General features: G+C 40.2%; 1 protein-coding gene across 9 annotated transcripts in view; it reads right to left on the bottom strand.

Annotated features, from left to right (window-relative positions):
- CTPS2 (CTP synthase 2) overlaps window positions 1-15,922 on the bottom strand; it is a 65,613-nt gene that overhangs the window by 37,216 nt on the left and 12,475 nt on the right. For 4 of the 9 annotated variants that reach the window (XR_014563104.1, XM_083734378.1, XM_083734376.1 and 1 more), the window contains exons 2-11: window positions 12,508-12,713; window positions 9,704-9,874; window positions 8,634-8,734; window positions 8,146-8,262; window positions 7,475-7,558; window positions 6,290-6,370; window positions 4,698-4,849; window positions 3,627-3,759; window positions 1,809-1,897; window positions 566-660 (exon numbers count right to left, since the gene is read on the bottom strand). Coding sequence is in view for 8 of the 9 variants with exons in the window: in XM_083734378.1 (XP_083590504.1) it covers window positions 566-660; window positions 1,809-1,897; window positions 3,627-3,759; window positions 4,698-4,849; window positions 6,290-6,370; window positions 7,475-7,558; window positions 8,146-8,262; window positions 8,634-8,734; window positions 9,704-9,874; window positions 12,508-12,713 (1,229 nt within the window). In the remaining variant the exon portion in view is untranslated. Of the gene's footprint in view, window positions 1-565; window positions 661-1,808; window positions 1,898-3,626; window positions 3,760-4,697; window positions 4,850-6,289; window positions 6,371-7,474; window positions 7,559-8,145; window positions 8,263-8,633; window positions 8,735-9,703; window positions 9,875-12,507; window positions 12,714-13,718; window positions 14,516-15,922 lie in introns of those variants that run through there. The other 5 variants (XM_083734379.1, XM_083734382.1, XM_083734380.1 and 2 more) reach the window with 5 other exon arrangements.

Consider the following 15,922-nt stretch of genomic DNA (forward strand, 5'->3'; position numbering starts at 1 on the left):
CTTAATCCTAGGTTATGGGTGTAACAACAGAATGTCTAGGTGCGCTTTTTTATAACAAGAATACAAAGCTAAAAGTGAATGAACTGTTCATTTTTCACATGGTCTAGTCTTTCCCCTGTCCACCCCCCTAATATTCTTAAGAGGGTCTCTTCTCCAGTTTTCAGAGAGTAGCTGGAAGTGGCGAGACAGAAAAAGGCCCTCCTTTCCTTCCATTCTGCAGTTTTAATCTGAAATCTTAGGCGCAGTACTGCGCCTTAGAGCTCAGAAACTGCTGGCACTAATGAAATTGTGAGTTGATTTCCAGTAGATCCCTAGTGCTGCTGTGATTTTTGCAAAAAATTAAAATTCTGAACTAGGTGAGCCTTGATCTCAATTAGTAGGGCACTTCACTAAGAAGTGCATATTCAGGCCAACTGATCACAGATTAGTCATGCCTTAATTAATAATAGTCTCTGAATGAACACTTATGTTTTGAAAATCAAAAACACATCGGTAAAGCAGATGGATTCTAGTTTATAAATATGAGACTGTGCAAGTTGGCCTACTCCTGACGTTGAAGTCTTACCAAGAAAAGGCTTTTTCTTTTTTCTTGCCCATGAAATGGCTTGAAGTTTTCCCTCTGTTCCCCTATGTCCAAAACCTCCAGGAACTAATATACAACTGGAATAAAATACAAAATGCAAGCACAGAAGCAGATGAGAAGATAGAATGGCGAGTTAGTTTAACATATTACTTGGGGGGGGGGTGACATGTATGTACAGGAACAGCAGCAAGACCTCACTGTACACAAAAGCTTTCAGCTTGTTCAGATTTCTGATCCAAGAGTAATATGGCTATGATACAACTAAATTCGCATCATGAAAACTGGACAGTACAAATACATCATAATCACCATACAGCAAATCAGTTCTGCTTCAAATACTGTAGATCTCTATAAACATTCACCAGATTGTTCAAGTTACTCCAGAGTTTCTAGTCACAAATTACAGACCAAAATGCCTAAGTGTACAGTGTACACACATTATGAATCCTAGCCAGTGCTTTGAATTGTAAACTTGAAATAATGGAAGCATTCAGAAAGGCTTCCACTATATTTTAATGAAAATATACACTTTAAAACACATTTGTTTTATTTTAATTTATGCCATTTGACAAATTTGTGCAAAACAAACTAGACTAGGCATATTCTAAAACACAAGGCATTTGCAATCAGTTTAAGTCATCCTTCTTGTTATCCCTTAACAACCCATCAACATTGCATTTGTCAAGTGTTCAGTTTTAAAATTCCATGTCTACATGGCATTTTATGTACATATTAAGAGTCTCAGAACAAATTGTAAGTTTTGCAGAAAGCTTTGCTTTAAATTAACATGTTCACAATCATAGTATCAGTTCAGCATGCATAAGCTCTAAATACAGGTATCCCAATGCTTAAGGCACAGCTTTCCAAACTGTGTGTCACGGCACGCTAGTGTGTCAGCTGCAGTGTGTAGGTATATTGCGTGAACACTCCCTGTGCTCCTCCCAGGGCTGGAAAGGGGTTAGTTTAATCTTCAGTTTGCTGGTAAAACTGAATAACTGTGTTGTGAAATGATGTGTGTCTAAGAAGTGTGTCACCAACATGAAAAGTTTGGAAAGCCCTGGCTCAAGGTCTAATGTGAGTTTTTAACAAATCTAAGTGTCTTTGTACAATATATTTGCAAAGGAATAAACTAACAAAAGCAAGCACTTGAAATTATAAAACAACAAGGTATTGGAACTGGAAACTTTTAAAATTATTTGAGGTTAAGAACGAGACCATCACTTACTCTGCTTTGCATAGTTTTTGCCAGGCTTGGTGGAATTTCACTGGATTCTCAACCTCTGTATTATTTTCAAGGTCTGTTGAATCTATATACTAATTAAGAAAACACACACATACTCACATTCATGTGTAAGACAATACAATTATTTTCATATAATGATCTTCATACTCTATAACTAAGGAAAAAACTATAGGCAATTCCAGTGAAGGGAAAACTGAATACATGAAAAATACCATCGCCTCAGAATGGTACATACTTTTTCCCACAGATGACTAGGATTGCTGTAATTTAAACAACATGAAAGCTTTGCTATGCTACAAAACTATATTGTATCACTATATTCCCTTTTAACTTTCTGATAGAAAATGCCTGAAGCAGTTATTTTACGTTTTTTGTTTTTCCAAATGATGGAAAGGCAAGTGTGGAGGAACTTTCAGCCTGGAGGACAAGCTTGAACCATTAGGGGGTCCAGTTTGGCCTGTGAAGCCATTTCCCCCCAAACCATGCCCACCTATCAATCAGCTGATATCACCCATGACATCAGCTGGGGGAGGGAAGGCAGGGTTCCATTTTGCATTGGCTGCAGGTGCCTGTTCCCAATAGCAATTAGCTGATGAGTGGGGGTGAGATCCTGCTTAGGTTATGTGCCAGGCACATGCAGCCAAAGAAAGCCTGTAAAATGCAGAAGCTTGCTGCTATCAATACTTCACATAAATGCTCCAAGGCTGGCATAGTTTGATCTCCTTGTTTGGGGCTGCGGTGGGGGATTGAGAAGTTGCTGGATCTTTTGGATCCAAATCTTCCTCTGGTCCTCGCATGGCACACATCCCATTGACACTACTGACACTGCAGCTATAGGCCACGGATGTTTCTATGGGGAGGTGTCATCCAATACTGCATATTCCCCTCTTTCCTCTGAACTCTCTTTACTGCTTTGGAAAGTGAGATCTGATGTTTCCTATAAATACTGAAATGCTCTCCTGGGGAACACAGGAGTGCAGAGTTAAAACCACAGTCCACAGAACACTTACACCTAAAGTAGATTAGCCAGTTGAAAAATTTTAAGTGTAAATGGATATTCCTAGTCATATGTTAAATCAATGCCTTAGTACTTAATGCTGCAAATAGGCTTAATGAAGTCAACAAATATCCATGTTAGTATTTGTTAAATGTATGCAATTCCCTTCATAATGAACAAATCCAGTTAAGGGAATTACTGTATCGTTTTTCAAAATAAACATCATGTTCAAGTCACTCCATAGTTCTATGCCCATTAAGTTATAATCAACTTATCCTTTATTTCTAAGCAATATTCATGAAGTGAAAGCCTAGCTATTAAGTAAGGAAGGAGAATGCAAAGAACGGAAGCAAGGTACCATATTTTTCCATGTATAAGATGATTTTTTTGCTAAATTATGTCTTATACGTGGAAAAATACAGTCTCTCTCTTTCAGCAACACAGAGACCAAGATTTCCTTGATCTTCCCAGCTGCAGTGAAAGCTTCCGCCACCAAAGACATGTTTCCACATGGGAGGCAGGCACAGCTCCCCGCAAGTGTCGCCTCCTCCTTCTCCTCCCCCCCTCCCCAGATGCACGTGCCGCTCTCTCTCGCACACACATGGGTACTGGGTAGCGCAATGCCGCGAACTGTGCAAGGTTAAGGGCAGCAGCTGGAGCACTGCAAGGAAAGTGCATCCTCTTTGCTTGGCAGGCGGCATTGGAGAAACATAGCAAGTGCGCACAGCTGCCTAGGGAGACTTAAGACTTGGGTTTTTAAAAAAGGGGGGTCTTATACATGGAAAAATACGGTAAGTCCTCACCATTAAATTGAGTCTGTGGTTAATTGCTAGGGCTGAATGTTCTAGGGCCTTGAAAACAGAGGTATAGCAATCACTCAGCTTTGTATACTTGCCAACCAGAGCTACAGAACAGGTCTTCAACATCCTTTCATACCTGACAATATAAAAGATCAATCAATGTGCAAATTTCCACAAGGAAGGGAGGAGGAAACATTTTTTCTTATATTTAGTAAGTCACTAAACCACTTATAAACTTGAATTACCTTTGGTCTAAATAGCTATTTCTTACATATGGTTTTTTATTAAAAAAAACACATGGAAAAACATAATCTGAAGTGCTGTAAATTCAGATTCCTAAGACCTCTTTTACTAGGCTCCAGCCAATAAGCAGGACAAAGTGCTCTGTCTCAGATGGGAGATTTTGGACTATCATTAAAACCGATTCCTATGAATTCGGGGGAAAGGAAAGAAAGACAGAACAAAGAGATCCAACACGTGATTATTGATGATGGTATGGAAATAATTCTCATGCGGAGCCTGACTGATTCAGTAGTTACTGGGTATCACAAGTGGGGAGGGTGCTGCTGCTCTCTGGTTCTGCTCATGGGCTTCATCCAGGCATCTGGTTGGCCCCTGTGAGAACAGGGTGCTTAACTAATGGGCCTTTGACCTGATCCAGCAGGAATCTGAAGTTTTAAGAAGTAGAAATCAGCAAAGATCTTTCCCTCATACTTTCCTAATCAGTATTTACAGTGACGGGGATGCAAAATTGGGTACAGAAATCAGAGAGGACAAGCTGGATACAATTTACCTTGCTAAGTCATATAAAACCTTTGTTTCAGTGTTCATTGTCCAAAATGACACATTTCAGGTTTAAGAAATCATATTAACCTATGAACAAGTCTTACTAAGCCATTTCCCAGGATTATATATTAGCCCTGGGAGCACACTATAACTACTGTCTTGCTACAGTCATCACAAAACTAACAGACCCTAAAAATTATGCCTGCATGTTGAGTTATTTACTACAGTGCAGCAAATAGATTTGCAAGTGCAAAGTAAAAAGAAGAAGAAGAAACAGAAGAACAGTACCTATCTGCCATTTTCTTCCATTTGAAAAGAAGATCACTTGGCTGGTCATCAATTGGCAAATTCAGCCTCTCTTTAAAATATTTAATTATCCCTTGCTCTTCCAGCAGAAGAGGCACTCGGTAAGTGGAAGAAACATCATGGATGAATATTACCTATGAAACATAAAATTTAAATTACTGATACGTGAAACTTAAAATTGAAAGATACAGTACATCCATACAAATCATATACAATCATATAGCTATTTTAAAAATTTGCTAAAAAGGAAAAAAATACTTTAAAGTTGGTTATCATTTTAATTAATTAATCAGTTCAATTAATTCATTAAAAAGTGCCCCAAATGAATCTGATACATGGCTCTTCTGCTATGGTGCCTAGTGCAACATATGCACAGATAATCTAAACACAAAGGCCTGATTCACACATCACACCAAGCAAAGCCAATGTCAGGAGACGAGCTCAAAGGTGCTGCATGTTGCACTGAACTAATGCAAGCTGGAACTAATATTTGTTCTTTGTTAAAACTTGTGATTGTTCTGGACCCCAGGTTTCTGAGTGCTCATGTATAACACTGCACCGCAAATAAGCTTGTAATATACTGGCCATCCAATATGAATTATTATTTTTAACGCTAAACAATTGCACTTCCTGCAAACCCAAATTGGGGGGGGGGAATCTGATGGGTCCAGTATTTTAACTTGCATTGAGAAGGCATAATTTTCTATCAAACACATAAAGGGCCTGCTGGATCAGGCCAATGGCTTGTCTAGTCCAGCATCCTATTCTCACAGTGGCCAACCAGATGCCTGTGAAAAATCAGGAAGCAGAGCATGAGCACAAGAGCACTCTCCCCTCCTGCAATTTCCAGCAAGTGGTACTGAGACACATTTCACCTCCATCTGAGGAGGTAGAAAATGGTCACGATGGCTAGTAGCCATTGATAACCCTCTCCTCTATGGATTTGTCTAATCCTCTTTTAAAGCCATCTTTGCCTCTTAGGAGAGTGAGTGCTGGTGTTAAAAGAGAGGGGGGGGAACTTTTCTCTTTCTCCGTGCTATGCATAATTTTATAAACTTCTATTATGTCACCTCTTCCTTTGAGTTATCAGCCTCTAAACAAACAATTGCACTGGCGGGGCGGGAGGGAACTCATGAATCTGTTTTCATTTCATGGTTAGATAGTAAATTTTTAATCTGCAGGCTTGTCTAAGAATGCAACACTGACCTCTGCTGGGATGTAATGGGAGTCTGATTTCTGAATAAGTTGATTGTCCTAGTGATGAACAGCACAATCACCTGATTACATTTAAGTAAATCACGCTGAATTCAAGGAGGATTACTCCCAGACAAATAAAGCTAGGTTTGTAGCCTATATTACTGTATGTAACATAATGCATAAACTATTATAAATTACAGAATAAAGGAATCCTGAAAATAACTATTTACTTTTTGATTATCTCAATGAGCTGCTGTTTGTCCCCCGCAACCTGCCTCCAATGTCCCACATACTCGGTCACATGAACTAAAAATAAAACACCTAGAAAATGATTGCAGACATTAGAACAACTGTGACTGTTAAAAGACGTTACCAACCTGTTCAGGTTCCACATGGCAAAACATGGAAATCTTTTCTTTCACAGCCATTTCTATAGGTTTAGTACTTCTGCAGACTATCTGTCAAAAATACAAATCTACAGATAAGCAGCACAAATTGCGAAAAGACCAACATCTTCCTCCTTTTTATTTATTTAAATTATTAACATAATATTTAAATGTCCTGTTTTCTATGGAAGAAAAAACACACTCCCATTGAACAACTTACAGTCAAACAACAGCATCTTATCATCTAAACGGTTATAAGTTTCTTTTTCTGCCTACAGTGAGTTGCTCTGCATGAGCAGGGGATACACAAATTGCCTCCATGTTAAGAGCTTTTCTGATTGAAATAAATGGACATGTTAAACGTCTATATACTGGGGCCCCGCTTCCATGTCTTGTACTTTTGTCAGAGAACATTCAATAATATATGTTCCCTGTTTTTGGAGGGGAGGGGGTTCACTGACTAATAAATAAGCAAAGCAGATTGGATCCAGAATTTGCCCTCCACATGTGGAAAAGCTCTTTCTATCCAATGGAAATATTTTGTGGATGGAGACGTGCTGTGAGGTGTTGCTGGGGCTGCAGAGCGATGAGTAAATCGGCAAATGTTGCCTGCTCACACCTCACCTTTCCAGGACAAAAATTACCCCCTAGTGGAACTCTACTCACAAAACACGCCTAAGGGAGTGAAGTCCAGATCCGAACCAATATGCACAGCCAAAGATTTAAGGCAAGCCCTTGAAGTAGAAAACTTATATGCATGTCTGTTTAAGGTACTTAACTTCACCATAATTAAGTGTGAAGTACAATAAGTGGAAAACCAAACGGGCACAAAGTTTAGCTTAACATTCTAGCTTAACATTCCATTAGCATATTACCTGTTCCATTTGCTGTATTTAACAAAGTATTTGGATTCTGAACACATTTTCATGATTTTATTGAACACATTCCTATTCAAACCTGACAGGAGCAGCTGGTGGATTGGATTCACCACTGTGCCAACTTCCCTGCCATCTCTCACAAACAACCTCTTGATAAGTGCAGTGACGATGCTGAAGAGAGACTAGGTATGTCGTAATGCCCCCCCCCCCCCCGTCACTCCTGCTGCCTGAGTTATATTGCTACCTTTATACTGGTCTTCCTTTCTAACATGATATTGTAAAATTTTATCAAACTCACCAAGTCAGGAGAAAGGCCAAGCCCTCTTAAAGCCCGGACACTATTCTGAGTAGGCTTTGTTTTCTGTTCTCCGGTAGCATTAGGCTGAAAAATAAATGTTTTGAATAAATGTTTTGTGCAATCTGATAGGCAACTATATTAATATGCATGGAAGCCACTAAAGTAGCTATTTCTCTGCTTTAATGACTTGTTCTATCGTTGCCCGAGCACAAACGTCCACAGTAGGAGTTGTACACTACTTTGTCTCATTAGTATGAAGCCACAGACCCATGTTGGACATCTCTAAAAAGGAGTGATACAGTCTCCCAGACTTTCTAAAGCATATCTTCAAACAGAGTAACCTGTCTACAGCTAATGAAATATTTTATATTAAATGATTGCTTAAAATCTGTTATAAGGCTCAGTGCCATCCATCTAAAATGTTTAGGTTTTATTCTATTTCACCAGCTGTAATAAATGTTTAGCTTCTCAAACCTTCCCCAAAAGATACTATATTTTTTGCAACCAAACCTAGGGTGAGAATAAGAGGAACAGGCATCAGCGCATCTATCACCAAGTTAATGTAATTTGCTCGTTGTTCACGGTCCTTAAAAATACCCTATATGAATATTTCCCCCAAAAAATTAGATGTGTAAAACAATAATGCACAATAAAGTATGAAAATGACTTACTTGTGGTACAAGGCTGACATGGATATTGCAGAAGTTCTCTCTTTTGGCCTTAAATTGAAATTGCCGGAAAGCTTCTACAAAAGGCATTCCTTCAATATCTCCAATAGTTCCACCCAGCTGAAAAGGAATATCTATAGTCAACTAGTTTGAGCAACACGAAAGGAAATTGACTTCTATCACCTCTTTATGCTTCAATTTTAGTTTAGTGTTGCTTTTTTAAAAAAAGGAAAGAACTACCATCCTATGCAGAGTGCCAAAAATAACATAGGTCAATGAGTGGTGGCTACTGACTGATATGACAACTGTTTCTGTAATGCAACCCACGTATGTAATAGCAATAAATAATGATTGTTTAATGATTATTTCCTTGCAGTTATTCAAAGTAGCTTTAGAATGACAGAATAAAACCAATGAGGAAAAACACTCTGCATTCACATAATAAAACAAACCGTGTCTTTATCCACTATTTCACATAATTTCTTACTTACCTCAATTACACATATCTGTGGTTCTTTCTTATCAGCATCCACAGGAACCTTTGCCTGATTCATTACCCATTCTTGAACAGCATCAGTAATATGTGGGACAACTGCAAGGCAAACCAAATGCTAGAAAAGGCGAAAAATGCATGACAAGATACAACTCTGTTCTAAGTAAAAATCAGATGCAATCCAATTAAATTAGAATAAAAAGATAGCATTTAAAGCTATAGCAAATTCCTTTCATATATGAATCTGAAAAGGTCCCTCAAAAACTCCAAAGTAAAAAAGAATAAATGAAGGGAAAATAAAGTACAAATGCAACGGATGATATCTAAGAGGAGCATCCCACTTGTGCAACAGACTACTTCTTGCACAAACATGATTTCCTCTTTAGGAAGCAGGAAACAATATGCTTAGAGGGTTGGGGGACTATCTGATGCAACCTGGGGGAAAGCTAACAGGGTGATTCAGGAGGGAGAAAAGGAATGAGAAATCCCACAGTATCAGCTAGTGAAATGTTGGAACTCACAAAATTTGGGCTGGTTTTATACTATTAGAAACACTGGTAAAGTGGGTTTGAACACTTCTGCATAAGATTTTTAAAACATGCCTCTGTAAATACTGTACATACGTCGTCATCATTTGCTTTCAACATTTTGAACAGTTTTATTGCTACTTGGCATCCAGAAAAGGTTATGCATTTAAATAAGAAAACAGTATCGCAGAGACAAATATGGCAACAGTGGGATGCCAGCCCTGCAAAGATTATTTCATCAGTCAAATACATTAGGTGTGTGTTTTGAACACTAAGCTAATAAATAAAGATTTTTTAAAAAACTTTTGGCAATTATACCACACTTTGGTTATAAGACACTAAACTAATCCATATGAGGATGACTGAAGACTTTGGATTTGGAAGTCCTATGATCAAACCTCTGCTCAAAGATCACTGGGTGGCCTTGGTCAAATCACAATCTCTCAGTCTAATCTAACACCCAGGGGTTGTTGTCAACAAGATAAATTGGGATCACGATAGAGGGAGGAAGGGAGGGCAGAATAGAAATATGATAAAGCACCTTGAACTGTTTTCCCCATGTAATCTCCATGCCTTTCTTTATTGATGACATGCTGATAGATCTTTCCAGTGGTGATGTTGTTATCCTTGTAAAGGTTAATATCCAAGAATCGTTCATAGTTTCCCAAGTCAAGGTCAACTTCTCCACCATCGTTTAGCACAAAAACTTCACCTAAAGAAACAAATCATGCTTTTACATATTTTGGTGAAACATACATTTTTATTCTTCAATCTCACAATGTTATGCACAAACATATATTTCAAGTACATCCGTTCTATATGTCCAAATTAAAGAATATGCCTTTTATGTTTGACTGTGAACCAAGAGCTTTTACTAGTTTCAGTGCACAGAGAAGTAAAGGTCTGCTCTAAGTACGTTTAAAAAAAATAAATCAAAGTCAATACAAAAGTAACAAGAAGCACAAAAACATAAAATAAGACAGAAGGCCAAGTTACTTTTAGGAGACACAGTACATATTTCAAAAGTACTGATGTTGAACGGAGGTAATTTCTTAGTAGAAGAAAGGCAATGTATAATGGTTAAAAATAAGCTAAAAACAAAACTAATTTCCACTAGCAGATGCATTGTAAACAACTTGGAGAAATCTTAATATTTTAGTAAAATACTATTTTACTAAAATCATGGGGGGGAAATCATTTGGTAAAAATATGCAAATCCATGTAATTACATGAACATTCATTATATATTAGAATGAGGCTGAAAAGGGATTTCCATTTCCCCACACTGTTTTTCTGTTCTGGGCCTATCATATATCCTTAATGCCCTGACACATTTTCTTCTTGTGTGCTTGGGTCAAGGAGAAATTAACTAACACAAAAAGAATGATTAGCTCAGCAGAAAGGCCACCTTGCATCATCTCTTACAAAATAAAAATAATTAGTTAAGTCATAAAATATATTCCATGATCTGCATTACCATGGTCAGCTACCTCTACCAGAAATCGTATGTCACAGATGTCAGTGCCAAAGGCTACTGTTAAAAATTCACCTACTACATTAGGTCTAATATAAAATGCATCACATTTTACAGCTAGCTCTTTTGAGTGATTCTATGCTGTTGAGATTCTTAACAATAAATCTCAAATTAATTACCCTGTAAAGTATGAGGATAAAAATCCTACAAATTAGTCGTTCCGTCTTAGTAGCTATGTCCTTGTAACCTCTGTCTGCAAGTTACCGTAATACCTTTTCTTTTATCCGCAACATTATATTAGTTCAAAAGTCCGAGTTATTCTAGTAAACCTGATTAGAACCACATAGAAAACAGAGGCCCAAATTAGACATGATTGTGATAGACCTGTCTTCAAATATGGACTGGCCTCAATAGTGGAAAACACTTGATTTATAATGCAAAAGGAACACATGGGTGGGGGATATTGAACTTTCCCCATCAGCTACTCCCAAAGTTCATCAAACCCTGGGAGACCTTTCCTCCAAACAGGCTCAAATAGTAAAAGTGATCCTGTCTGAAAGAAAAAGTCACTGGGGGTGAGTGAGGCCAAGGTTCAGAATCACCAAACCGCACACCATTCTGGTGCTTTAAATCTAACCCCTCAGTTTATATTGTTACATAGGTTGCACGCCAACCCCCAAACTCTGCTGAGTGGTAGCAAGATTACAGGGGGTTCCAGGTGCTCACCACAGGTTTGTGTTTCTGCTGAGAATCAAGATGTGGCAGCATATGATTTATTCACATATTTATACCTGAATTTGGATGGAGGGAGTTCAGATCTTACAGCATGGTCATCTCAAGAGGGGTTTGTTCCCCACAGCACTGCAACACTGGACTCCAAGGCATCTCTCCCAGCCTGCGTTCAGCCAGTCTACCAAGCCTTTGCTCTCCTTCTTCCCAGCACACCTCTTGCCCAAATAACTCCTCCTCATCCATCTGCTATTCCAAACCTAGTTTTCTACAGGAACATTTTTCCTGTGAGTACAACCTGCCCCCTCCCTGTCATCTAAGTAACTCCTGTCTGCCCAGGCCCAAGGATTCCTCTTGGATGTGGGTCATCAACACCTTTTGTCATGTTAACCTCTTTGGAGGTTACTTGGAAAGGAAGCTTAGCCTGTATTTTTCCACTGGCCTGGAATCTTCCCTTCAGTAGTACAAATATTAACTAGATTCTGACATTCATTAATTTCATGGGTTTAGGGGGATCTCTCCTCTCCCTCCAAATTTATGACAATATATAACTGGTTTACATCAACATCAAAAGTTATGCAGGCTTAGGCTGGATCAGAGGTTACTAGTGATAATCAAAGCAAGAGCAACGCCTCCCCCTTCCCCTAATTCTCATATGTCATGAGTCAAGAAACTCTGTAGAGACCAAATAAAATTCAGAAATCTCTATACACAGTTCAGATGTTTCAGAAAAAAACCCAGTGCATAAGGACAGAAGATGGGTAATGATGTAGGAGGGCTGGCAGGAGAAGAACTAGATCCTAACAAATGTGAACCAATCTTACACAAGATTAACACATGTTAAAGTAGATATTACACTGGGCAGTTGACTGAGAGAAATGCAAGATAAGTGTGTTTACTGAGACATAAGTCCTACCGAGTTCAATGAGACTTACTCGTAGTTAAATGTGCATTGGATTGCAGTTTTAGGAGCCTCATTGAACTCAGCATGACTTCTGTTTCTACAGTCATGCATAAATACAATACTGAAGTATCTATATATCTATACAGCTTCATATTCCAAAAAAGAAAAAGGGATCAATTTCTCAATAAAAAGGAATGCAACCAAATTTGCAGGGAAAAGAAGTTTGTGTCACTCGTACCATGTTCATATGGCGAGAAGGTTCCAGCATCTATGTTAATGTAAGGATCTATTTTGATTGCAGTAACTCGTAGACCGCATGATTTCAAGATGGTGCCTATGCTGCTTGCAATAATTCCTTTACCAATGCCTGAGATGACACCACCAGTTACCAGGATGTACTTCATGGGATAATTATGGATACACTGTGGTACTTGAGCTTGAAATCTAAAAATGAAGAGTTAAAAGTGAACTTATGAAATACTATGAATTTCCCTATACTATGAAATAGCTGGAGCTATTTTCAATATGGAAAAGTATTTTTCACGCTTTTCATGGAACTCCCTGTGAAATTTATGTTGTTCTAAAATTCTTCACTGACACCAGAAGACAGCAATATAAATAGGTTCAAGGAAGGACAGATAAATTTCTAAAGACAGGACCTTCAACATCACCAGCAACAAGGCAGACTTAACAATTTCAGGTTAAGAATGGACCTCCAGAATGAATTAAGTTCTTAACCTGAAGTACCACTGTATTCCTAATGACAGGAATCATATCGACAATCCACAAATTTATGTGCTAAGTTAATGACAGCTATGTAGCCAAAACTGGGCTAATGAAAAAGAAGAGAGAGGGTGCCTCAAAGCTTACAATAGTAGAAAAAAATCTTTTTAACAATAAATGTTAAAGTGGTGGGGGGAAACATAACAGTTCAATGAGGACTGCGTATAGTGAGGAGCCACAGATTGCTAAACTTGATTGGGAGCAACAGAATGGAGAATTCTGAAAGAAGGTATGGCTGGCTCCCTAAAACCTTGAACAAGGAACTCCAAAGGGTCCACTCACAGTACAGTACTCTTGTTCTTGGACATGAGGCATTGCGAAAGGCAAAATACTGAGCTAAATGGACAGTGGTGGAGCATATGCTTTGCTTGCAGAAGGTCTCAGGTCTAATCCCTGGCATCTCTGGGAAAAACACTTATCTGGCATCCTAGGGAACAGTGGCAATGCCAGGGATGAGGCCCTCCAGATGGGTTTTAATTATCCACAGTTTTAATTCTCCACCCTTGCAACGAATTATTTATTAACAAATAAATACTTGTTTTGTGGCGCAGCAGTGCACTTTTTTTAAAAGCGCCAAAGCTGAACAACCATGTATAATAGTGCAGCGGTTGTACTGTTGGGGCACAGCAAGGGCTGGGCCAGTCACCATATCCCAGGTCAACCTACCTCACAGGGTTGTTTGGAGGGCGAACCGCGGAACAATAAAAACAATCAATAAATAATCTCGCTCTGGAAGGGACTCTATGATAAAGTGTGGCGTATTAAAAGAATCTCTCTTCCCGGGAATTTGAGGGTGGGCGGTAGTTGAGGAACTGAACCCGAATCCTGCACCTGTTATCGCCGTCGCGGAGAGGAGGGAGCCAAGCAAGGAGGAGGCCCGAAGCTTTGCTTTGCCTGCTCTAGGAACCAACCCCCCAGGAGCCAGCCGCCATGGCCGCGGGACGGGGCGCCCACTGCGACCCAGGGGGCGGGAGAGGGACTTGGCCGGCGCTTCTCCTCCTGCCGCCGCCGCGGGGCCTCTCGGGTGACGCGGGGGCCTCCCGTGGTCGCTCAGGAGAGCCAGCGCGCTCGCCCTGGCGGGGAGGCCCGAGAGGCCGCTTACCTGCGCCCGGCGCACTCCTAGAAGCGGCGTCGCCGTCGCAGCCAAGTTCCCCGGCCGTCGCCACCTCCTCCCCGCCGGCTGGTTGCAAGGAGACGGCCGCTTTCGCAGGAGCCCTATCCCAAGCGGCCGCTAGAGGCGGGGGGGGGGGGCTCAAAACTCTCAAGCCCAGCCGCTGTTGTTTTTTTCCTTCAGAAAAGGAAAACGGGTCCCTGAGGCGCAGAAGTCCTGCCTTCTTAACCCCAGAAGGAATGAGGCGGAATGCGCTCTGCACGCGCACAGAGGCAGCGCCGTTTGCCGCCACCCATTCCCACCACCCTTCTGAGTAATACCCCTCCCCACCCCCTCACTATATATAAGGGTCTGGTGACTTTTGTTTCAGTGTATCTGAAATAGTGTGCATGCACATGAAAGCGCATACCAATAACAAACTTAGTTGGTCTCTAAGGTGCTGCTGGAAGGAATTTTTTTATTTATTTTATTTTGTTTCGACTATGGCAGACCAACACGGCTACCTACCTGTAACCTGTTAATAATGAAACTCGCTTTTTATCATGCATGCGAGCCACCAGATTTACCCCCAGGGCAGAGTTGTGCACCGTTCACATGCACAGTGGTGAAATAATCACTTCTGTGGGTGACTGAGGCGACAGGTAGGCAGCAAGGAAGGAGGGCTGGCTTTGCACCATAACCAGGTCCCCAAGACCTTCTTCAGCTGCTCCTGCAACTTATGGAGTACCAGTGCCACAGGCTGCCTGCCATCTGTGTCAGAGTTTTTTGGCCCACAAAAAAAATACATAGGGCCAGCTCAATACATTTTGGCACATGAGGCAAATGACAAAATGGTGCCCCCTCCTCGCCAGGGAAGAAGCAGGAGTGGAATAGAAGTAGATTAAGGCTCATTTTTACAAAAGAGGCTGAATGATTTGCAAAGACCTAGGAGTCCATAGCAGATGTCTGCTTTATAATATTGTCCCTTGGCCTACACTAAAGGCAAATATATGATTTTTGAATATTCAGCTACTCAGTTATTACCTTGAGACAGATGTGGGAACTTGCGGTCATTCAGATACTGTTGGACTCCATCAGCATCAGTCAGCATCGGCCAATGGGAAATATGGGAGTTGGAGTCCAGCAACCGGGACAGCTAAAGTTCCCCTCAGCCACCCATCCAATAGCCCTGGGGGCAGTTAATATGCTTGGTACCAAGCTATAGGGTCGCAACACAATCCTGCATGTTTTATATGGCCAAGAACAAGTTTACTAGGAGCTACTCCCTAGAATATGCACAGAGATTGCAGCTTTACTAGCATGCATTTGATTCTCCTTTTAAATCTATGCGACTGAAGAGATGGCTGTATCATGTGCTAGTTTATCCTGAGATCTCTTTGGACAAGCTCTGGGACCTAATTATTCATTTGTGCTTTTCATTATTTGCTCTATTATAATTACTCCTTTTTTGGCACAAAACTCTAGTGTGACAGCCTTGACTAGTCCCTTTAGCATTAGTGCTCCTTAACAGTGTTCAGGATGGGAACTGAAGTTCAATTAGCTGTATTTATTAATCCACGATTAATGTAGGATTACTAGTAATCACTGCTGAAAACCTCCAGGAGGGAATCTGCTACAGTAAAAAAAGCAAAAGAGAGTTGTAATAGCTGACAGTCTAATAAGGCAGCAGACCAATGCACACCTGTGAACAATTCCCATTGAACTAAGTGGGGCATCCTGAGCAGAGAAGCAGTGTTGCATCATTACGTATTTATGATGC

The sequence above is a fragment of the Podarcis gaigeae genome (genome assembly GCF_964106915.1).
Source record: "Podarcis gaigeae genome assembly, chromosome: 4".
NCBI lineage: Eukaryota > Metazoa > Chordata > Lepidosauria > Squamata > Lacertidae > Podarcis > Podarcis gaigeae.